At 37.5% G+C, this 24,003-nt stretch overlaps 3 protein-coding genes and 1 long non-coding RNA gene across 5 annotated transcripts; 3 read left to right on the top strand and 1 right to left on the bottom strand.

Annotated features, from left to right (window-relative positions):
• Positions 1-825: 825 nt before the first annotated feature.
• Positions 826-1,581, top strand: LOC116177455. Its single transcript, XM_031496441.1, has 3 exons — positions 826-1,165; positions 1,215-1,279; positions 1,333-1,581. The coding sequence occupies exons 1-3, from the start codon at positions 851-853 to the stop codon at positions 1,502-1,504; spliced, it is 552 nt and encodes a 183-aa protein (XP_031352301.1). The 5' UTR covers positions 826-850; the 3' UTR covers positions 1,505-1,581.
• A 4,830-nt stretch (positions 1,582-6,411) lies between these two features.
• LOC116176461 lies at positions 6,412-23,239 on the top strand. 2 transcript variants are annotated; one of them, XM_031495046.1, is made up of 6 exons: positions 6,412-6,722; positions 6,829-9,310; positions 18,698-20,025; positions 20,073-20,241; positions 22,384-22,529; positions 22,895-23,239. In XM_031495046.1, exons 2-6 carry the CDS (start codon positions 6,844-6,846, stop codon positions 22,943-22,945), a joined length of 4,161 nt encoding a protein of 1,386 aa, XP_031350906.1. In that variant the 5' UTR covers positions 6,412-6,722; positions 6,829-6,843; the 3' UTR covers positions 22,946-23,239. The 2 variants fall into 2 exon arrangements, with proteins under 2 accessions (XP_031350906.1, XP_031350905.1); XM_031495045.1 differs by lacking the exon at positions 22,895-23,239 and adding an exon at positions 22,604-22,781.
• On the top strand, positions 15,150-15,591 carry LOC116176467. The gene is made up of 2 exons (XR_004146444.1): positions 15,150-15,303; positions 15,362-15,591. It is a non-coding gene; the product is annotated as an uncharacterized LOC116176467 (long non-coding RNA).
• Positions 15,527-16,780, bottom strand: LOC116176465. The gene is made up of 3 exons (XM_031495054.1): positions 16,091-16,780; positions 15,756-16,036; positions 15,527-15,677 (listed from the first exon to the last, which is right to left on the bottom strand). Exons 1-3 carry the CDS (start codon positions 16,475-16,477, stop codon positions 15,578-15,580), a joined length of 768 nt encoding a protein of 255 aa, XP_031350914.1. The 5' UTR covers positions 16,478-16,780; the 3' UTR covers positions 15,527-15,577.
• Positions 23,240-24,003: the final 764 nt, after the last annotated feature.

Genomic DNA, 24,003 nt, shown 5'->3' with positions numbered 1-24,003 from the left:
TAGCGTCAGGAGTTAGCAAAGACCAACCTCATCGTGTTCGTATGGAAGATCAGGCGGAAATTAGAGCAGAGGTCCGCGCAACACAAACAAAAAATGACTCAACAACTCAGTCAGACACATCGAAAGCGCCTACGAAAGAGACTGCAGATGCTCCAACAAACGGCAGAGAAGAACAGTATAGCTTACCTACGGAAGGTCAGGCGAAAATGGAAGCACACGTTCAGGAAGCAGAACCAAAAAATTACTCAACACCTCAGCCAAACCCACCAGAACAACCAAAGAAAGACGTTGCAGATACCCCAATAAACGATGCTGAACGGCAGTTTCATAGTTTCCCAATAGAAGATCAGACAGATACGCAAAACTTGCCATTAGGAAGAAATAGTCCAGCAACTAATGAGTCTACTTCAATTAAGAATCAGGCACCAATTGCAACCAGTACACCACAAACAATATCTTGCGACAATAATAACTGTCCCGCTTTGGGCTGTGAAGAGAGCACTTCTGCGGATATCACAAATGATCCAATTCCATATAATCGAAATCGACCAGGAACATCTAAGCAGAATGAGAGACCTGGCCCTAAATCCGTAAAACAAGATCCGGCACGACCAAACGTGTACCACACCACATCAATCCCTAACACCAGTCAGCGTTTTGCAAACGAGCCTGTGTGCCATTCGCGTGGGCCTATCAGAACAGAACAAATTCGCACCAGCCCATCTGGTAGTATAATTATTCGCAGAGTGCAAACTATTACAACAATCACTTCAACTAGACGCTATTGATCAGGTCATCGTCTGTCAGTTACCATTTTGACATCGAATTATAAAATTCACAGTAAATAAAAATGCCTGTGACCAGTAGGGAAAAGAAGCGCCCAACAAGGAACATATCACCCCAAAAAGTTATAATACCGAAAGGTATGGTCAATCCCAAAGAGACGACCATAATTGAAATACCCTCGCGATTGCATCGCCAACCCATTGTCATCGCGAAGCACAAAAATTCTGAAATAGGATACGGGTTACTCTGCAGCTCATTTAAGTCGACGAATGAGCACGTGACGCCCACCAATTCAACATTCAAGCCGATTCTAAGTCATTTGAAGACTTTACCTGAGCGAATACTTGGTTCTAGTGGGTCTACAGAAAAACGACGCCAGGTAATAGTTAACGCAGTTGTAGGCGTCACATTTAATATCGATCTTCCAGGGATCTTCTCGACATTCCTCAATGCAAGTCATATCCCAACCACATCATGGGGAGAAATATAATAAGTACGTATTGGCAAACGTGTAGAAATGCTAGGTGAAGTAAGTATCTGTTTCAGCCAACAAGTTCCCAATACGGGATCGTTTAAAGATTTAGAGATTGTGGAGGAACGTGAAAGAAGCGAACTGCAAAGAGATTTGGAGGTTTTTCAGCGAGCGAGAAGAAACTTGTTAGAAAACACTTCGAAGTTGACCAGCAATGAAACGTCGAATAAACTGATGAAAAAATAATGGAACATCAAAGTTTTATATTAATTCCGAAAGACATAATGTACCTTTTGTAGCAATATATTTATCGGCGACTGTAACAGTCCTTACTTTTAGCGCGCTAAAATTTAACATATGTGACCATCAGTCACATCTAAAAATGTTGGTTACAGATAACATTCCATCGGAATTTTTGCGATCCTGTCCGGGCCGATTCCGTCAAGACAAGTGTGCTTCAAGCTTTACATTGATTCCGTCTTTGATTTGTCTTTGGGAGATAGATTCCTGTCGGCAGTAAATACGGTGCCGAATCCGACACCTTTACTACTCGCACCTCCTCAGGTACCGGCGTCCCCATTTCAACATTTATCAAAAACCAGCTTACGCCACATACGGCCACGTCACCTGAGGACAGCATTCAGCAAGAATTCTACAAATCGTCGAAGTTTGAAAACCTCGTAGCACACGCCAGTGTTATTTGGAAACCATCGCCACCAAAACAATGAACATCCGGACACAAGGCAGAGAATCGAGGATATTGGCGGATAATCCAAACCAATCTTGAATGGTACAGGATTACCTTCGAAGAAACAGAATGCTATTCCATACCTTCACCTTACCAGGAGAATGCGCCTTTACGTAGCTCTCATGAAGCGCTTCGTCTGGTGAACGCACCCATTATTAATTTGAAGTCGAGCGGGAAGACCTCGCCGTTATTAAAAGCATAATAAATACAACCATAATAGGAAGGTTTTTGCGCTGAAGTCTGGTCACCTACCATCGACGCCGAGCAAACGCGGCCTGAAAACCCATCCAAATTTGTATATGAACAAGTGGTGATTTTCAAAGCCGAGGTTTTTGTTCTCCAGATTTCCCCAACTTCGCTGATCGTACTCTCGCGAATCAAGGTTTTTAAAACCATATTTACTAGCTAAACATATTGTACCTAGTGTCTAAGTAAAGAGTATGGGTACTCTTTGGTCTAGGGGTGGCAGTAGCTGCATCATCTAATACCTGGGAATAAAGAGAATAATAAGGGAAGAAATGTCAGATCAGTCAAATGATCTGAGAGGAAGTTAAAACCTTACCGTGGAAGGGATGGATGATGAATCTGGAGAGACTAAACGGCTGCTCGAACGAAATCCTTCTACAAACTAGTATTACCTCCATCGAGGTTGCAACGCTAATACCCATACGCTCTGAAGAAAATACTTTTAAAATTCTCACTCAATCTTGTTAGCTTCTTTGTTGTGTTTACTTGATTTATTAAACTGCGCTGGGTATTGCACCCTGATTTCTCAGCATTAGCCTATTGGGTTTTACTGATGCCGCTTATTTTTATTCCATTTATTTATTTATGGTCGTTCCAAGATCTTCCTGGGACGTTTAATGTGTCTTTCTTGCGTTCCCGCAACTGGCGCAATACGCCTGACTGACGTTTACTGAAGATTGAGAGGTTCCACCCTGTATATACAAGTTAGTACGATACATACATTTTTGAGAGTTGGCATCCATGTAATATTTAGGTGGGAAACATAGATACTTTAATATACCTATGGTGGGAAAAGCTGCCTGCGCCATCTAGAAAGCACGAACGTGGGTTACGTTGGGCATCTTGTCTTGAATGGTGGCCGTGAACGCGTCGCTTCATAAATGTTCGTTGTTATTTTGTGCTTTTTTTTTAATGCAGGTAGTAATCTTTGCATTTCTTTATATCGTATTTGTGTTTTGTGTGCCACATTTTATATTTTTGTGTGTATTTGAATCTTTGTTTTTGAAATTTACTTGGTTTAACCGCAATGAAGAATCACATATGTGATACCGTTATGCTATTTTTTGTAATTGTTTACGTTTTTGGTGTAATGCTTGCTTAATTTATGTTTATTGATATTGATGACTTGGTCTTGCCCCTGAAGTAACATTCATATAAGATTTGATCATTTTATTATAATATGTGGAAATTACTGTTTCGTTTGATGTATGTACCGACTTGTTTTTTGTAACTAACAATTTTGTCCGTGAATGAAGCAGTCACGAGGGTGGTAAAAACTGTAGTCAACCTTGAGTTACGATAGCCAATTCCGTGATTGTCTTCGACATTCAACTTTAGGCTCGAAACTCCGAAACCAGGGACGGGCTACCCATCTTGCAGGAGCGGGATTACGCTAATCAGAGCTCTTCGGTTTAGAATCTATGTGCGATAAATGAGTGGCGATTCAATAATTTCCACATATCTTGTTTTTAGTTAAACTTGCCTACAAGGCCATGTAATTTTCTTTATTGCACCAAAGATTAGTCACATCCTGTGTATTTCACCCTTTCTTATAATAATAATAATAATAATAATAATAATAATAATAATAATAATAATAACAGGTCCACCCAATAAAGTTACACGTCCTAGCACAGTTAAAAAACACAAAACTCCATCCTCACCGAAGAACACCACGTTATCACAACCCACTCGTATTCAACCCAAACGCAAAGCCAAAGAAACACTTACACAATAAACTCCATTTAATAAAATTACAGGAATTATTATAATGATTTTTTTGTTTTGTTTTGTTTTCCTCTTTCCTGATAGCGTTGGCTATTGTGCCCATCAATAGGTATGTTGGTAAGTACGAATTACATTATCCCTAGATGTCCAATGTACGTGTGTGATTTTTTTTTTTTTTTTTAATGACCCTACATAACTTCACCAGACACAGACACAGACACTAATCGTTACTTGATTTTAATCCGTGCGATTAGTTAACCAGGCTAGACCTGAGTTCTCACAAGAAACACCGATAATAATAACTACCAGTTAACCAGGCTAGACCTGAGTTCTCACAAGATACACCTACCATAATAATAAATTTAAACTCCATTTAATAAAATTACAGGAATTATTATAATGATTTCTTTGTTTGTTTTGTTTTCCTCTTTCCTGATAGCGTTGGCTATTGTGCCCATCAATAGCTATGTTGGTACTATCTCTAGATTTCCAATGTGAGGGTGTGAATTTTTATTTTATTTATTTATTTCTTTTATTTTTTTTAGGACCCTACATAACTTCACCAGACACAGGCACAGACACTATAATCGTTACTTGATTTTAATCCGTGCGATTAGTTAACCAGGCTAGACCTGAGTTCTCACAAGATACACCGACCATAATAATAACAACTTTATTCCCTATCTTAGAATGTTGGTACCTGCTTACCTGCTTGTTTTTAACCTATATGTTATCTCTTGAAGTTTACCTGCTACTTTTTACGATGTTATAATTTTTTGTTACGCATTCACATCATTACAAACAATTAATTTTACAACAATATTTGATATTAATTTGACGGCTGGGTTTATTTTATTGGTAAGTTCTTTTTTTTGCCAACCTATTTGTATTTTTATTCGGTGAACTACCATTTTCAAAGTTTATTTTTGCAATGTAATTTATTTCGACTTAAATTTCCGAGCTTTCACAATCTTAATAATTGCGATCATTATTAAACAAACTTTTCACAATTTCAGTGTTTTATTTTACGTTACTTCCCTACTGTGCTTCCCGTCAAAGCGTTGTTTACAAACGGAATGGGGCCCTGCCTTAGATGTTTTATCACGTGTCACTTTTCAAATTTAGGCGGGATCTCGTTTAGTTTTGGAGGGAATAGTCATTCTGGTGGCCATTTTTAAACGTTGCCGCCTGCCGGGTTGGTTTTATTTCCGTGTTCTTGTAGTGTGAATGTGAAGTTAGTGTAGAACCTGGGGGTTAAGTACACTACACGATTATGGCTTCCGTATTTGCGGCATTGATATAGTCTCTAGTAGCCCGACCACGGAAACACTAAGCAGTTGGTTAAGAGCGCCATTCGCTCTTCTGATTGCTAATTCTGTGCGCCTGTTAACTTCTTTTAGCTCACGTCGCCGATTAAACATAAACAATTCTATTAAACAAACTGCATCGCGTTATTGTTGACGTGCAGAATAAGAATGAACAAAATACGGTACCGCAACCGTTAAGCGATTCTAGGTCGTATCGCCTACGTCAAAGAATGTTATTTAAGGTGAATTTCGCTTGCATCCACTTTTGTTTACAGTAATGTTGTTTAGGCCTACCTGATGCAATTAAACTGCAGTTCTAAAAATTTTATCGAATCGGATGAATTTGTATCGGGCTCAGGCATTAAGCATCCGATTCGATTCGATCTATACGCCTAGTAAAATTTTTGAAAATGGGGGGGGGGGGGGCACAGGTTCTAACCTATGGTATTCTAATGAAAGGTCTCACCGAAATGAATTGGTTTGCACCAATTATACCTTTCCTGCGCGACGTTGTATGAAGATTGAGGTTGGCCGAAGCACCCTCCTGACGAGGATGGAATACAGGCGAGTAGACGAATCACCAAATCCTTTGGGAGGGTCTAGCACTCCTCCAAATGTTGGAGGAATCCTGGCCGAACATGACCAAGATTACAGCTGCTTATACTCTACAGGTGTCCTCAAGTTTGCTTCAAGCGTGTGGCGGTGGTTGGGGCAGACTCTAATCATGGAGGCTGGAGGAAGTGCCCAGTACAAAAGAGCCCTAAAGAGTAGTAGAGAACTTATGTGCACGTAGACGCAAGTTCACCTTCCGCTTTAAGATCCAGAATCCAAACAAATGAACAAAAATTTGACTTTGACTATAAGAAGCGGAGTATCACGTCCATGGGCGTAAAAGGACATCAATCATTCCCAAAAGTTTATTGATAGGTACCTACGCATGGTCAAAATTAGATACAGAATTTAAATGTTCATTTTACTAATATTAGGTTCACACTTGCAATACACTTTTGACGGATCCTGAGGGAGATCTTCCGCGATTTTCCGTGTTAATTGCGCACGAATAATTTCGGTTTGTCGTGCCGATACCGCGGGTTGATAACTTCCAAGATTCGGTGGCGGTCTAACTTTGCTCCATACCGTTTTGGGCATGCCTTCGGTGTCAATCGATATAGATTTATCAACATCGGAACCTTCGACAATGCAAATATCCGGATCTTGCTCTTCTTCCGCGTCACAACAGGTACAACTTCTTACCGATGACGTTTCTCCGATGTCGCGTAGTTCGCTCCCGTTGATGGTCTGTGGTTCGCTCATTTTGATTTTACCGCCAAATCGTTGAAAACCGTTTTGAAAAGAACGTTAAATGTTTGGCATTTGAAAATTTGATGTTTTCGTAGAAATTTTGAAGTGAAAAGTTAATGTAAATTAGCGACAAGTATGTATGACATGTTGTTATTTTTAATTTTTGTTGTTAAATGCGTTTTTGTTTACAAAAATTTGAGGTTATGTTTTTATTTTTGTTAATTTTGTTTAAATTGTAGCTGCCTTCAATTATTATGGAAGAACAAGAAGGGGACGCACCTGAAAAACACAAGGAGGATAAATCAGTAACCTCACAAGTACTGGATTATTATAGGTGCTTTTCCCAGAATCGTGAACTACCCAAATATTTTTGCGGAACATCGGGGATTCAATTACAAGATTGGAGACAGGTACCTGCTGTTAGTCCACCATTGGTCACAATACCAGTTGCAGAAGCTACCGCATCACCTTCCAGGGACATACCAATAATTCATATCGAAAATGTTTGTATTCCGTCTCCAGCAAGTAGTGTTGCTTCAAATCGCAAATTAGAATGGGATAATGGCGCAGATATCGGTTACAGCAACTCGACCCTTCACAAAAGTGTGTCTCTGCCTGTATTGACGGATGCTGAGTACACTAAACTGCGTGACAAGTTGTTAAGTCAAAATGCAGGAGAAGGAGAGGACACGAAGCGTTCGGTTGAAGTGCATTGCACCGAAACGAAATTGTCTGATCTGAGCAGCACATCTGAAAGTTTAAAATCGTCACCTAAAGGATACATCTCGACCACACCTTCTTCGGGCAGTTTTCTAAGCGATAGTGGGTCAAGTAAGGCTCAACGTTTAAAGTCATTAAAGGCAAAGGTGGGTTTACCCATTGCACAATCGACACAGCTGCTTGATGAAATCGAATGCTGTTCCACTCCAAAAGTGATTGATCGTGGAAAAATTGATTTGGGAGCTATCGATCGTATTTCACGCTATAAAAACTTGAAACTGTTGAAGTTGAGTGCTTGTAAACCAGTTGTTGTCGAATGTGCGGGGTGGACACGGCCTCCACGTGGAAAAAGCAAAACAGTGCAAACTTCATTATCGTTAAACGCAGTGTCGGTTGGGATTCAAACAGACTTTGATTTTGAGAATTGCGGCGTAATAACGCCTACTAAGGGAGCAGGCGAAAGGCAGAATGTGTTTTATGTTTGTTATAGTGATTCACCGACAGAAAATGACTCTACAAATTGTTCTACCATGCACACACAAACTCCTTCTGATTTCTCTAATTGTGATAGCTTCCAATATGTTGATAAATCGAGGAATAATTCCAAAAGTAGAAAATCGGAGTCTACAGCTGAATCTGACAAAGAGAATTCGCCCGTAGTTAAGCTGTCTGATAATGATAGTCTTACAAAGGTTTTATTAAATACCACTCGCGATAACCGAAAGGACGGGGGGAATGTGAAGGACTTACAAAGAACAGTAGATCTGTTGCAAAAATTAATTCGTTCCAAAAAGTATGACAGCCTCACAAAAAAATTCTATCTAAGAGCGATTATGAAGCAACTGGTAGACAATAAAAGTGACAGTTCAGAGAGTGTCCTTCCTCAAAGTGAGGTGTCCGAAACCGAAGACAGAAGTAATGATAAGAAAATTACAAAATCGCCCAAACAAACTGTACTAGAAAAATTAAAGACTGAAACATTCGCCACTGAAATTCCACCCACGTCAACTAATAGCGACCGTGGTAGATTGAAACGGAGTCGACTTCTCACTTTAACTGATTCTGATTTGTATGACACGGTTGCCGCTTCTACCAATACCACTACAAAGGAGTTTGGGGACACAAATCTACCTTTGAGAGAAACAAATGATGTGCATAGTTCACTATCAAACAAGGATGGCACTAAAAGTTGGCGGGAGGATAAAACTCGATCTGAAAAACGTTTAGAGGAAGGAGCCGGGGACTGTCACAGTTTGGGAAAAATTACTACAAAAGAATTAAGTGATGGGATTAAGGAGGTGCAGCAACTGCAAACGAAGACTTCCGCCACAAAGGAATTACAAAATTATAATGTAGAACAATTAAATGGTGTTGGCAAAACAACAACAGTTTACGTCCTATCGACACAAAAAGAAAGCATTCCTTCACAAACTGAACCAAATTCCTCAACGGTGAATAACAATCCATGTGCCTGCAGTTGCAGATGTTCAAGCTCGAAGCCGTCAACCGTCCTTAATACAGTTATCGAAGTTGGAGGCGATACGATTCACTTGCAAGATGCCCATTTAATATCGAGCGAGGAATTTACCACGAAAAATGCTAACGCGCGGTGTACCACGGTAGTTCGTCGTTACACATTCGAAATACCACTGCAAGGCGCTCCCTCCAAGAATGTGCAGCTTACTCCGGTTTATATTAACGACGACGCCAGTGGCTTTTCGAAAAGTTCGACAATACACAAATCGGATGTGGCAAGTGGCAATGTGTCGGAAATGAGCGGAAATTCGAAAACGTCCAAAAGTGTGTCTACACCAGGTTCATTTTCAAAACGGGGGTCGCAAAGTTCTTCAAAGAAGTCCAAAAAAAGTAGCAGTCGATCTGCACATGAAGACAATGAAATACAGAAGAAGGATTCCGCTTCCAATAAAAGTGAAGGCGGCCTAGAGCAAGATACTGAACCACCTCAAACACTCGAAAGCCAAAAGGAAAGTGAAGGCTCTGGTAAGGATATTTGCAGTAGGTAGTTATTGCTTCAGATGTTCTGCTGTTAGGTACTGAAATTATTTGTGTAGATATTCCTGCAAGGCCTTCAAATATCGATAATTAGACTAATTTTTGCTTGTTGCTTGATTTTAAAGGTATTAGATAATCAATTGTTTATTTGAGTGACTCATTCACTGATTATTGTGAGGATTATTGGCATATTTCTCTATACCTATTCCATCATCTGAGCCATCACTTTACTTCTCACCTTTTATCTTGGTGTTTATGCAAGGTGTACCAGATAAGTCTGCTGAAACAAGCACTCAAAGCAAGAGATCTAACGCACACTTAGGTCTCTTGTTTGGGTTCTTTATACTATTTCCCTATACAACAAAAACTGTATGCCGTCTTCGATTTTAAATTTCTGAGTGAAAACTGGCATTTTTACCATTGTGTTAGCATCAATTGCAGTTTTTAACAGTGTGTTTTTCAAGCTTTGCTGAAATTGATAAACGTCCTCCAAGGGGAACTTTATCTCAGGTTTTATCCATTATTACAGCGTAACGAGGCGATTAGATTACCTATCATTCTCAAAATTGTACACCACATTTTTTATTTTTGGTCTTTATTTTTAAGTGGGCGGGGTTTCGGCCTAGATCCCTCGCCTAATCCACTATACATTTATAAATAATCATGCCTGTACCCGGATTCGAACCAGGGACCCTTAGTACCGCAGTCGAGCTTCGACTTCACTGCACCACACAGGCCAGCTCCTTTCTATAACATAACTGACACTACTCACATTTTTGTGATATTGATAGAGGCAAGAATAAATGTCTAAATTCGCTACCCCTTTGCATTCCTTGTTTCAAACATTTTTTCGATCTTTTGTTTGCAACTAACAATTATTTATCGACTTGTGTACACCCCGCGCGAGACCCCGAGGTCGAGCCCGAGGTATACCCTTACTAAGCTTTAATGCCTGTAAGGCTCGCTTTGAGGTAAATGAAGTTATTTATTAACTTATTAGTGTTATTATTATAACATTATTGCTCCAAACAACCTAAAACTCCATTTACAGGCACCGTAATTTTTTGAAACAAAAATTAAAGATAATAGTAAATAGTACATACAAAACAATTATAAATTGTGCACAACTGTTGTGCAAATAAAGCGCATTTTTTTTACCAAAATAGCTCTTGTTTTGACATCACCAATGGATATATTTCTTGCACACGTCTCAATCGCCCTTTGGTAGTACCCTCTTCGGACAGTCTGTTCTTGAGGTATAAGGGAATTTACACGATCACGATAAGAGGTCGAGGAGGAGGGCTATGATTGGTAGAAATTAATTCCTTTCGTTGAGACCTTTCGTTAGAGTACCATGAAGGATAAAACTAGTTCCACAACCCCCTCCCCCTCCACCCCGTTCTTTGATAAGTGGACAGAAAGAAAGGCAGTAGTTGGTAGAAAACGGTTCCTTTCATTGAGACCTTTAATTAGAATACAATGAGAGATAAAATTAATTTTTAACCCTCCCCCCCCCCCCCTCAGACTCCGTCGCTCGCTGATTCCCGAAAAAGTCACAGGGGAAAGTATGCCCCCCCCCCCAATTTTCTCAAGTTTAACTTCGCACCACTAAAGGCATGCGTATGCAAAATCTGAAAATCTGAGACCAATTGGTTGTCGTATGTAAAAGATATGCACGTTTTACTTTCAAACACAGCATCTCAGGAAATAATTCCTAGGGGGGCCCCCTTTTAGACAGAGAAATTTGATGGCCGTCTGGCACACCTCCAAGGTATGGGCTACCTAGGTACTGCCACAAAATTCCAGGACTCTAGGACCATTCCCGTAGCAGTAGTTCGAAACGGCAGAAGTGGGTCCGGACGGACGGATAAAACGCAAACAAATAGCACATTTTTTTTATTCTTAAAAAATGCGCTAAAAATTGAGTGAGTGCTCATAGAAATGACTACATACTTCTTTCTCTCTCACACTTCTTTTTGCTGCGATTATAGAAAAAAAAACGAGCGCTCTTGGGTTCGAACTCGTATCATCGCATTCATAATATTCGTGTACACTTATATAAGTATAACAAAGTAATAGGTACATATAATTAATAAGAAGTAGTCACATGAGAGAATAAATGTATAAAGTAGTATCTAATTGTATTTGAGGTTGATTTCTTGTACAGAGATATAACGCTTTTGCCTCGGCTTTGGCGATCAGGTATTTTTTCAGTTTTCTTTTAAATGATTTGGGCCTCAGTGCTTTCCATTCTAGACATTGGTTATACTGCAGGTAGCCTCTGTGGAGATTTTGGGATAAGCTTTGTCCGGCCCTCTAACATAATTGCGAGCATAATTCATAGTTGATACTACGTACGCCCTGCCAGGTTACATTAAAAATTCGAACTAATTAATTAATATGATATTAAAGTCACTAAATATAGAAAGTACCGCAATCCATTGGGCCGTGTGTTAGAGAGAGAACGCATGATTTTTGCCCAAAAATGGCGGAAATTACCAGATTCTAGTAACTTTAATGTTGGGGATTGTTCCACCTGTTTGGAGATATATGTACACTTTATTCCGTATAACTTCCGTTGCACGTCATCATTTTCTGTGACGTAATTACTATGCAATAATGCCAAATCTAGTTTTGAGCGATTTAGGTTATGTCACTTGTCAACCAGACTGCATTGTTTGTGTGAACAATGCACACCTTAAATAAAATAAAAATAATTTTTATTATTCATTTCGTTAATTGGAACCACAATATACATACAATATACTTTAATAACTTATGAACTGTACAAATGTAGCATCTCTTTTACAGAGAAAGTACTAAATATAAAATTTTACAGGTTATGTGATGTGATGGATGATATTCAAATTAATCGGAATCATCAGAACTGCTTTCGTGTCCAAAGTTTATAATAATAGTAGCAACGTTTTCAAGATCTAATTGCTTTTCTCTTTCGTGTATTACAGTTTCCGTATCCTTAACTGAATTGCGCCACGTTTCGGAAGTTATCGATTGTAGTGTTTCTTGTCACATGTTTATGCAATTTTCAATGCTTCGTCCATCTCTACCAATGTGTCGATTGTAGTAATTTTTCGCTATGCCCCAAATATGTTCGATAGGATTAAAAACGCGATGATAGAGTGATAATTGTAAAACGAAGTAACCATATTGCTCGGCTAAGTGGTCAATGCGTTATGCGGTACATTTTAGCTGATTTATTCCTAAAAGTATCAACAAGATTTAGATAATATCAAATAATTTGCGAACGTACTTACTGTGCAACCTTTTCAACAGTTCGGCTTTAAAATCATTGTCGGAGAACTGCACATTATGATCACCTAACCACACTTTAATGTTGTCTGTTTTCCCGTTATCGAACACAATTACTGACGGGTTATCTAAATTCTTCAGTAATTTCTCTTCAAACCAATGCACAGCGAAAGACGTAGAAAATAATCAAAATCAAATCAAACGAAAAGTAAACCAAAAGCAACCTGTCAAATTTACAATTTTAAACGCGACAACAAGGCGAAATGCTACCAATTGTTGCGGCTAAAATAAACTACATGCTTAATGTGTTGCCTAATAAACGAAAGTAAGTTTACGTTGGTACGTCGTTTTCTTCAGGTAATGACGTGCAACGGAAGATATACTGAATAGACCGTAGTTATATATATATATTTTATATATTTTTATAAAACATGACAGTACTATGAAGTTAGGTTATAAAAAATTACAGCTATTCAGATTTTATTTGTCAATTTTTTTAAGTTAGCAGCAAATTTGCCCAAAAATGGCGGATGATTACAGTATTTTCTATATCTAGTGACTAATGATTGTGTTACACGTGCAACATTTAGTGGACGCGATCCGAAGCTTCCAAGACATTTGAAAGCCTCTTTGATGATGAATTTCTTGTTTCAGAGATACCGTCAGGTATTTTCCAGAATTTTCTTCGCGATATATACCGGGTGGGGCAATAAAACGACACGTGTTTTGGGATTAAGCAACATTTTTAAGCAAGAAATCGTAGGAGCATAAATGAAAATGTGGATACAAGTTGAATATGGGAATTTATTTATCCACGCCTGGTAAATGTTGTATGCAAAATGGTGTCAGTTTTCAGGAGTACTTATTGTTTTTTAAAAAAATAATTTTTACGATAGCAAAAAATAGGTCAAGACCAACAAGAAATAGATAATTATTGATTTCTTTAAACATACTTTTATTGGGTTTTGAACTGTGGCCCATGGCGCATATGAAAAATTTTACGACTCCTACAGTTTTCAAGATATTTAGTTCGTTCTTTTTGCATTCGGTAGCATATACAGTGATTTTTTTTAAATGCGAACATGGAGTTTGCATGCAATGCGAGATGCAATGTAATTTCCCTATGTTCGATTTAAAAAAAACACATCAATCTACTGAGTAGTTCAAATGAGTAGTAGATAAAATTGACAGCTGTCACATTTTTAAAAATACCGCCGTCCAATGTAATTACGAAATCGGTTAGGTTATTGCTTACAATGTCAAGGAGGACACTTTGAACATTTATTGTACGTAATTGTTTTTGTTATTTATTTTCTTCATTTATGTATTGAATAGATCAAATTAGTAGAATACCAGGTGCACATGACCTACAAATAATTGGAGGTTGGTTCACAATGAATTGTGGAGTCAGCGCGTGCCCTGTGAGGTCAAGTTATCGTAAGTTTAAAGCGGGGTTCACATTTGTGCATTTTCATGCTGCATTTGATGGCGCATCAAGTTGCTGCATTTTTTCATGCGCGCGTAGCTATTCAGATTACTGCAATTTTTGATGCAATTACAAATATCACTAGTTAGGGAATTTACTTTTTGCCAACCCAGTTCTCCTCAATTGGCATTCTGGAGTAAAAAATAAAAGTGTTTTTCTTATAAATTTTTCCCTCAAAGTTCAAATACTTGAAGTATGGATGTGGAAGAAATTGTTCTAATAACACTTATAATTGGTGCATCTGCAGCTTTATTATTAAATCGTAAGAGACGGTGGTGGGTAAGACCATGGATTGAGCAACGGGAAACAAATAGTCAAGGCAATTCTAATTTGTTGGACAATGAATTAGCAGTGCTGGATAAAGAAAATTACAAGAATTTTATTAGAATGGATGAAGATACTTTCAATGATCTATTGAAACTTATTGAAAATGATATACAGAAACAGGACACTAAATTCAGGAATGCAATTTCGGCCAAAGACCGATTATCTGTTACATTGCGCTATCTAGCTACTGGCGAGTCTTATAAAAGTCTTTCCTTTTCATTTAGAATGGGACAATCAACAATTGCTGGAATAATCCCAGAAGTTTGCATTGCCATTTACAATAATTTAAAAAATCAGTATTTAAAGGTAGATACAGCTACACTCGACAATGAATAAAAATGATGTTTAACTAAATAATATTTTTAGATGCCTACTACAACCCAAGAATGGTTAAAAATTGCTAATGAATTTGAAGAAAGATGGAACTTGCCACATGTGTTAGGTGCATTAGATGGTAAACACGTTGTTATAAAAGCTCCCGCAAATGAAGGATCGTCATATTTTAATTATAAGCACACACACAGTATCGTACTATTGGCTTTGGTTGATGCCAATTATAGCTTTTTATATGTCGATGTGGGTAGAAATGGAAAAATTTCAGATGGGGGTGTATACAAGAATAGTTCACTTGCTGCAGCGATTGAAACAAACAAATTAAATTTTCCAGAGGAAAGACCATTGCCAGCGGGTACCAAACCAGTACCATATGTAATAGTTGCTGATGCAGCATTTCCATTATCCGGTCATATTTTAAAGCCGTTTCCATTTCGTAATATGACTTGGCAACAACGTATATTCAATTATCGCCTAAGCAGAGCACGAAGAGTTGTGGAGAACGCATTTGGGATATTAACAAATCGTTTTCGTGTATTATTGAACATTATAAGTTTGGACCCAAGTAAGGCCCAAACATTAACTCTAGCATGCATTGTGCTACATAATTTTTTGCGAACAAGGTCCCCAAATGGTTATGATGTTAAGGAACAGAACATTGATAGGCGATTCACATTTAAGTACACCTTAAGTCGACAAGCAGGCAACAGGTCAACTGCATCAGCACTTGATAATCGAAATGAATTTGTACAATATGTAAATGGTATAGGAGCAGTAGAATGGCAAAATGACTTAGCATAGCATTATTATTATCAATAAACAAATGTACAAAATAAAATCTAATCATATTGAGCATCAACAACTTTTGTAAATATCTCCTTCTTCAACATCCGTATTTTGTAAGGGTCTTCGACTTTCCTCAACTCTGTTGCGATTGTCCTACAACATAATAAAAATTGATAGTTTTTTTAATATTTATCACTGGCAACTTATTTAATTGCTATTTAAAACACTTACTTTGCAAATATATCAAATTCATCTTCAATGTGGGGCCTTTTTTTGCAACTTTCGAGGGATTGTACAGCGGTTTGGATTAGGTCTGCCACAGAGTTCTGCATTTTCCTCTTGCTTTTTGATACTGTAGGTGTAGTTGCCCTTGATGTCGATGTTTGTGAAGTGCATGGACTGTTATTGAAAGCATCAACTTCATATTCATCCAGGTCTTCCAGCGTGCCTTCAAACACAATATCCTCATCATATGTAACTGTAGTACCATTGGGCGTGAATATTTGGGTCTCCTTAAAATCAATTACAATGTGATTATTTTAAAAACCTTATAAATAAATACTTACTGATGGTTCAATATTTGATTGGCTTTCCCTCACTGGATCGCATTCGTTTAAAAACTGCAGCATGTCAAAACACCAAAGTTTCGGTTCGTAGGAATCTGCTGAACAACCACTGGACAAAAATTTTTTTAATAGTGCCACCTCTTTCTTAAATTGCGTCCGAATTACGTGTACTTTTTTAATTATGTCTTGGTCCGTTAAATTGCGGCACTCAACCTGATACTTTTTCATCAATTCATTTTTTATTGATTGTATTGCATTTTGCCGTTTCATTTTATTCTTATATTCTTTCATTTTCGTTGTATACAATAAGGGTTGCGCTTCGTACAAAATTATAAGGTCCTCCACTAAGGTACGCGACCATGGAAAAGCACGTATTTCACGGTTCATTTTTAACACTAAATAAAATAATTAACCCAATTCCAAACTGTTTAAAATTAAAATGTAAGGTTAAGAAACATAAACAGCCATGAGTCAACGAACTTTTCGTTGCAAACTTAATTCTAGCTATTGGCAAGAGAAATATTCCTAAAAATATTACTAAAGATGCGCCAAAAAATGCATACAAAATAGAACGTGGTCTAAAGCATGCATTTCCATGCGCATCAAAAATTGCAAGAAAAAATGCATAATGTGAAGGGGAAAAATGCAAGCATTTTAATGCCGCATCACAGTTGCAGCATGGAAATGCACAAATGTGAACCCCGCTAAGAAAAATTTATCCTAATGTTGCTACATGGCTTCTTTAAAAAAAATCTTACTGAGTTCTTTTCATCAAAGGCTATAGAAACCGTTGCTGTTCATAGCCACGCAAGTTGCGCGTTTTGCTGGTGGGAATGTGAACCGCGCACACCTCATAGATTGGTGTGTTTTTTTTTTAAATCGAACATAGGGAAATTACATTGCATGCAAACTCCTATGTTCGCATTTTAAAAAAAACTCACTGTATAGCTCTGGCCTGAGACCAGGAAAACCTTGACTTGCGCACTGCGCATGCGCAGGCTGCGCAATGTCAACTTTCTTAATTATGAATATATTTTGTTGAAATTTTAACCAGATACTACTAGTAAAGGCAAACATATCGCATATAGTAAAAATCAGATGTGCGCATGCACAGACTGCACAATGCCAACTTTCGTATTTATGGAGATATTTCTTTGAAATTTTAACCAAAGATGCTTTTAGTAAAAGCAAACGTATCGCATATTGTAAACATCAAATTTGTGCGCATGCGCATGATGCGCAATATCAGCTGTCTTATTTATCCAGATATCTTTTTGAAATTTTAATCACAGATGCTTCCGTTAAAGGCAAACATATCTGATATTGCAAACATTAGATGTGCGCATGCGCAGTTGGTGCCAACTTCCTTATTTATGAAAATATTTCTTTGAAATTTTAACCATAGATGCTTCTAGTAAAGAAAAGCATATCAGATGTAGTAAAACGCTGCAAAATGCCAACTTTTTACTTATGAAGATTTCTCTCTACGGTCTAACCATAGACGCTTCTATAATTTGTTCACTCAACAGATGCAGTTAAGCCACTCCCAATAACTTTTGGCCTCGGTTTTGGCCAATGTAATAGCAGACCCGTTTCACAGTCACAAAAATTCGAGCAAAAACTATAAAAACAGTGAAATTTACATTGTTTCACATTGTATTACAAGTTTTGAATATTGACCTTTCAACTCACAGTATAGTTTCAAATTGTTTATTATGTTCACACAGATTATTTTGTTCGTGTACATAAAATTAAGGGCAAGTTGAGGAAAGACAAATACAAAACGCAATGACAGGTTTGACGTTACAGATGTCAATTCAGATACGGCAATTATAATTGGAAGCAAATAGGTTTTGAAAGTTCGGCCAATTAAAAATGTTCATTTAAATTTGCCGTTAATTTTTCGGGAGGAGCTTAACTGCATCTGTTCGGTGAACAGATAATAGTAAAAACAGGCATCACATACATTACCTATAGTATAAATTAATAATGTGCTCGCGCGCAAATTGCGCAACGCCAGCTTTTTTATTTATGGAGATATTTCTTTGAAATGTTAACCATATATGCTCTAGTAAAGAAAAACATAGCGCACATAGCTACGGCCTTTTGGGAAGTACTGGTCAATTCATGGAAAATGCGCTGAAGTTGAAGCTAAAGGGCGACAACCTATTACTTGTTTTGTTTTATGATGCTATCCCATAAAGTCAAACTTTTCGTTTTCACTCTGTACCATAGAAACAAACCTTGAAACAAACGTAGCTAGATTAATTCTGTTTCTGGTATTAAAAGTTTCACATGGTGGCAAAAACCACAAGTGTCTATCCTCGTGTCTACCTTTAAAAACAACTGAGATGCACTGCAGTCTCAACCAAAATGGAACACATCATACACTCATACCTAAGTAAATGAATTGAATATATGAAGGATTCTACCTACGTATTAAAAACTGTCCATCTAACAACTGACTATGTTTGCATGTACATGTAACTCTGCTTCTTCTACTTTGTGAGGGTTTCCAGTAGTCTTCATTTTGTTTCTACGTACCTATTTCCGCTTTTATCATTCCTTTGTTATTGCATACAATTTTACATTAAATATTTTTGACAGATGAAAGATCATCACGTGACAAGATTTCAAAGACCCAACTTTCTTCTGATGAGAGCGCAAAAGAACCTGGACGAAAAGACGCAGTGGCTGAACCTGTACTTAGTTCGACCAATAAACTCGCCGAAAAAATTAGTGTCACAGACATCCCAAAAGCAAACGACGATGTAATTACCTACAGTAGTCAATCTGAAACAACATCTGAAGTGGTATATACCGCTTCGAGTGGTAGTTTTGAAGAAAAGAACTGTGATCATTTAACCGGCGAACTCGTGTACCTGGACGAAATTCCAAGTTCCTACCAAATCAATTTAGAACACGTGCACGTTCAAGGGAACAAAAGTGGAAGAAATGCGACTTTGTCCAAGGAACTTGTCTACTCGGACAGTATACCAAGTACTACCGACCAGATTCCAGAGAAGATCATGATAGAACTTTGCGATTGTTGTAAGACTTCAAAAAGCTCATCGTCCACATGTGTGTGTTGTAAAGAAAGAGAGGCACAAACAGCGTCAAAGTGCTGCCAATGTAGCAGTACTCAAAGTACTAAAGACAGTGAAAAGTACATTCTTTGCTATCCATGTTATAATTATCATCAACAGTTTGTTGACGATTCTAAGCCTTATTTTAGAGAGGGATACGTTTGCCAGTGTCAGACGAACCAGAAGGCGACGCGAGGCACTATAAAAGAAATAAAAAAGACCATACAACAATTAGAAAATTTGGAAAGCACAACTGAGCTGTGCCATTGTGATTGCTCATGTGACGAAGTTATTTCCAGCACAAATTTTTGTGAGCACTGCAACTGTCGATTAAGACCTAGATATCGGAGACGAAAGGGAGGGTTGGCTTACTGTGTAACACTGGAGTCGGATGAAAACATCGCCAGTAATGAACAAAATTATTCGATGGAAGCATTAGAAGAAATTAAAATCAAAGTCCCTAGTCCCAATCCCACGTCAGATCATGTTGTCAGTTACTGCAATTCGAAATCATGCAAAGCGAAGAATTTTCAAAAAAGTTCCAATTTGCAGTGCAAAAGAGGTAGAGATAAGCAAGCTGCGAATAAAATGTCGGATGCGTCTACCAAGTGCAGTCATTGCTTATACTCTTGTCGTCCTGCTGTTTCAAATGAAACACAAACAACTAAAATCAACCATCATAATCGCACTAATAAAACATCTCAGCGAGTTATAAGTACCTATCATTGTGAAGAAATGCCATCCGCCACGAAGGGTTTTAGAGCGAGCGATTTGGATCATAACCAAATTGTTACCGAATGTGAATATCCGAGATCGAAAGGCAGAAAGGAGAAGCCTTACACTTTGCAGGTATGTAATTATTTTTTTATTACGGTAACGTAATTGTGAAACTTTAGGAGTATCTATGTCAGAACCGACCACGCTTTGTTGTTATGGCAGAGCAAAGGAGACAGTGCTTACTTGACCTGGCTGCAGTTAGAGAGGAGCATAGTGAGAAGTACAGGAAATTACTAGCAACGACACAAAAACCAATGTCGCTAAATACTAAACGATCTCAAAATAAAGGTAATTATTTCACAAAGGCAAATGAACCCATAACCTGAAATTGGCGTGCTTTAATAATTTTTTTCGTCGACCTCTCGATAACAATATAAATTACTCCTTAGTGACGAGTACAATGATGAAGCTTATTAATCGTTAGCAACCATTAATGGTTAGCAACCCACCATTATACGTTAGCAACCATTAATCGTTAGCAACCACTTATACATAACAACCATTTTATTAAAGGGAAATGACAATTATGTAACAATTCACTTTCGGCAACAGCTGAGAACTTCCATCCACCTAACCATTTTAATCTCGGTTTTAACGTAGTGAGATCAGCAGCCAGTATGGTCGCCAAACAATCTCAGCAAAGCATATCCTGATGTATGTATGTGTAGCTCCTCGGATAAGGTATTGTTAAGGTATTCAGTTACTTTACCTTCAACATTGAGTACGTCGACCACAGGAATGAACATTTCCATATCTTTCACTGTTAATACACGTACTTTAGTACAGTTGCAAAAGAATTAATTACATTCTAATTTCACATACCTTTTCTAGGTAAAATGTCAACGTGACATTTTCAGAAATATCTCCTTACAAATTCATTGTATTCCATCAATTGCCGAACTGATCGAAACCGTTCCAATAAGTTTCTTTTGATTTTAGTGGATATAATGTTAAAATCGCCTCCGCAGCAGAGCAAGCAACATAATCTTCCACTATGATTACGAGTCACTGACGGTACAGCATAAAACAACACATTACTATAGCAACGACAATAGCTGTAATTTAGTGAACAATCGTACGAGCTCATAATTTCGTTTGTAATTTCTTGTAGTTGAAATTAAAATTACCTACCCCAGTGAAGTCGACGAAAAAACGTTGTATGCAATTCATGTATAAATCGGCGATTATTGGTTCGTTCATTTATACACTCATTGCATAAATAACTATTAAAATTTTTTTAAATGATTTAAAACAGTGAACCTAATGTAAGGCATACCAACTATAGAGCGTTCAAACCTCCAAATTCAGTATGGGCTCTTATGGACTAAACGCCTCCTTTACTATCTTTAGTCTTCTGCATATAACCGTATCTTTGTCCTTGTTGCCAATAATAAATTGTTTTTCAGACATTCGTTTTGTTGACATAACCTCCTTGTACTGGCAAATTCTTTGTATTTTTTCTGTTCTTTTTTACGATATTTTTCAAATTGAACCAATTCCGTTTATTAAAAATCGTTCTTAACTAAATGTAATACACGCGTCGTATGAGTTATAGATATTCCTTTGATATGGAGGTTGAAGAACAAACTGCGGGCTCTTCTAATGCGAATATTAAACAGCATTCAGGAAATCATTTTAGTCGTAAGGAGAAGTGCCTCATTATGAATGTACTTAATTACTTTAAAGCAACAATGAACATTAAAGCGGCTGTGAAAGAAGCGAGCAAAGCTTTATGCTGTTCGGAACGTAGTATCTATGCCATCAGAAAGGAAGATCAAATCACTGCAGTGGCTAGTTCAAAAAAACCTATGAAAAGAAAAGGCACACAAATTAATGACCGTCTTTGTGTTTATGATAATGATGTGCAGGCCCTGATTCGTCGTAAAGTGCACGATTCTTTTATTGCAAACATTCCACCAACGATGAATACTATGCTTTGCGCTGTTAATGTTAATTTACCAAATTGATCTTTTAATAAAAACGCATTTAGTTCATATAAAAAAGTATTTAGAATTTTGTTGTTTATTTTGAGGTTAGAATCTGTGTCTGCTATACCTGCATCCGAAATGCTTATGATTGGTCAATAATTTGAAATGTGCTTGACATTTCAAACTATTGACCAATCATAAGCATTTCGGATGACCGTATCGTCGGATTTCTTATTCATGTGAATCCAGCTTAATTCGGTATACAGTATTATAAACTGCGCAGTAATATATCGGTTAAATAAGTTTGGCAAGCAAGCATTGTATTCCCATAAGACCCATAGTGAATTTGGAGGTTTGAACGCACTATAATAAATTAATAACATATAGGTACCAGGTACTATACTAACAAAATAAAACACAATTCTTAGTTGATACTGTAACATACTATTATTGATTACTAACTATGAATTGTGAGTTAACTGTCTTTTAATTATTGTTACAGTAAAGCGCCCCTTTTCATCTCGGGAAATGAAACAACTTACCGCCAAAAATTACAAGAAATGCCCCGAAGTGCAACAAAAGTTGGTGGACGTACGAGAACGACAAATTAAGAAAGCGAATAAACTTATTTATGATGTTTTCAATCAGGTATGGTCTCTTTCCACGTTATTCATCAATTGTTTTGCTGTCAATATTCGTCATTTATAATTTTTTTGTTCTAGAATTTACAGCACCAAGTTTTAAGAGGGCGACACACACTTCCGTTGGAAGCGACAGTTGTTAATTTCTATTGATTTTGTTTGTTTATTTTTTTTATGTTTGCAATTCGTCAACAAATAATTTTATTCTTGCCAATGTATATGTCTAATAATTTGAGCGTAATATATTTTTTGTTAAAAATGTGTATTTTTTTAACATTACGTTTGTTGAGCTTTTGTTCCAATAGTTGTTGCATGCTTATACATATGTGGTACGTTTATGTAGAACTCAAATGATTGAGATTTTTGTTTCAGATACCTTCAAAACCTCACCGTCTAAGCAATAATAAAACTGAATTTCTGTGACAATATAAAATTCAATCTTTCATAAAAGCGCTCATATTTTGCGTTGCTTGCACCTGATGAACCGGCAACCCATTCCCATCTGTGGGTTTGCAGGACCAGCTCGTTTGTTTACCCCACAAAAATAATCTCAAAGCCATCCATCAAATCTGCTGTCAACTGTGATCTGTTATTCTAGTGCCTTAGAGTTGTCTAGTATCTTATTGTGTAATACTGCACTATTCTTCTCTATAGATGCATGTTTTTCTTATTCTGTTGCTGGTAATTGGTACGCACACAAACATTACGTATTTTAACTGAATGTGGTAATGTAGGCACATAATAAATAGAGTAGTACTGTTTATCTGCAAAAACTTTCATTTATATAATTTAGATGCCGAAATGTTTGCAAGAGCCTCTGTTCTGTTGTTTTGGGATATTCAAGAACCTTCAAAAGTTTTAAATCAAGAGGTCTTTGGAGTCTTAAGGGCACTACAAAGCTTTAAATAGTTCTGAAGTCCTTAAAGATATAAGTAGCTATTATTTAATAGTTTTGTAGTGTATGTGTTACCGGCAAATTGTGAAATCCGGCATTTTGCAAAATGCCTAGGCATTTCGCGAAATGACAAATGCAACAGTCAAAGTGAGAAACGGAGCTGCAATTCGCACTTTGCCTGCCTCTAGGGATTTTGCGAAATGCCTAAACCGAGGCCTAAACATGCAGGCAAAGTGCGAAGGCTTCGTCATTTCCCACAGATTGCTGATACAACGTTGCCATTGGATGGTAACGAAGCGTACGATTGCGATGTTATTTAAGTACTCTCCAAATATTGCGCTCACGTTTAGACTGCATTTCATCTATGGGTTTTCTGTTGAGTCAAGCTTTGGATTTACTGTGGAGAATATATCAGATGGGGGAAGGTACTAACGTAACGCGACGGTTTTACGTTTGGCACCGCTGTACGCGCAATCTGTGGAAATTATCCGAGCATTCTCACTTTGCCTGAACGTTTAGGCATTTTGCGAAATCCCTAAAGAGAGGCAGGAGAAGTGCGAACTCGAGTTCCATTTATCACTTTCCC

Source organism: Photinus pyralis, unplaced genomic scaffold, assembly GCF_008802855.1.
Source record: "Photinus pyralis isolate 1611_PpyrPB1 unplaced genomic scaffold, Ppyr1.3 Ppyr1.4_LG7, whole genome shotgun sequence".
NCBI lineage: Eukaryota > Metazoa > Arthropoda > Insecta > Coleoptera > Lampyridae > Photinus > Photinus pyralis.
The sequence above is the reverse complement of the archived record's forward strand: the minus strand, read 5'-3'. Positions and strand labels throughout refer to the sequence as shown.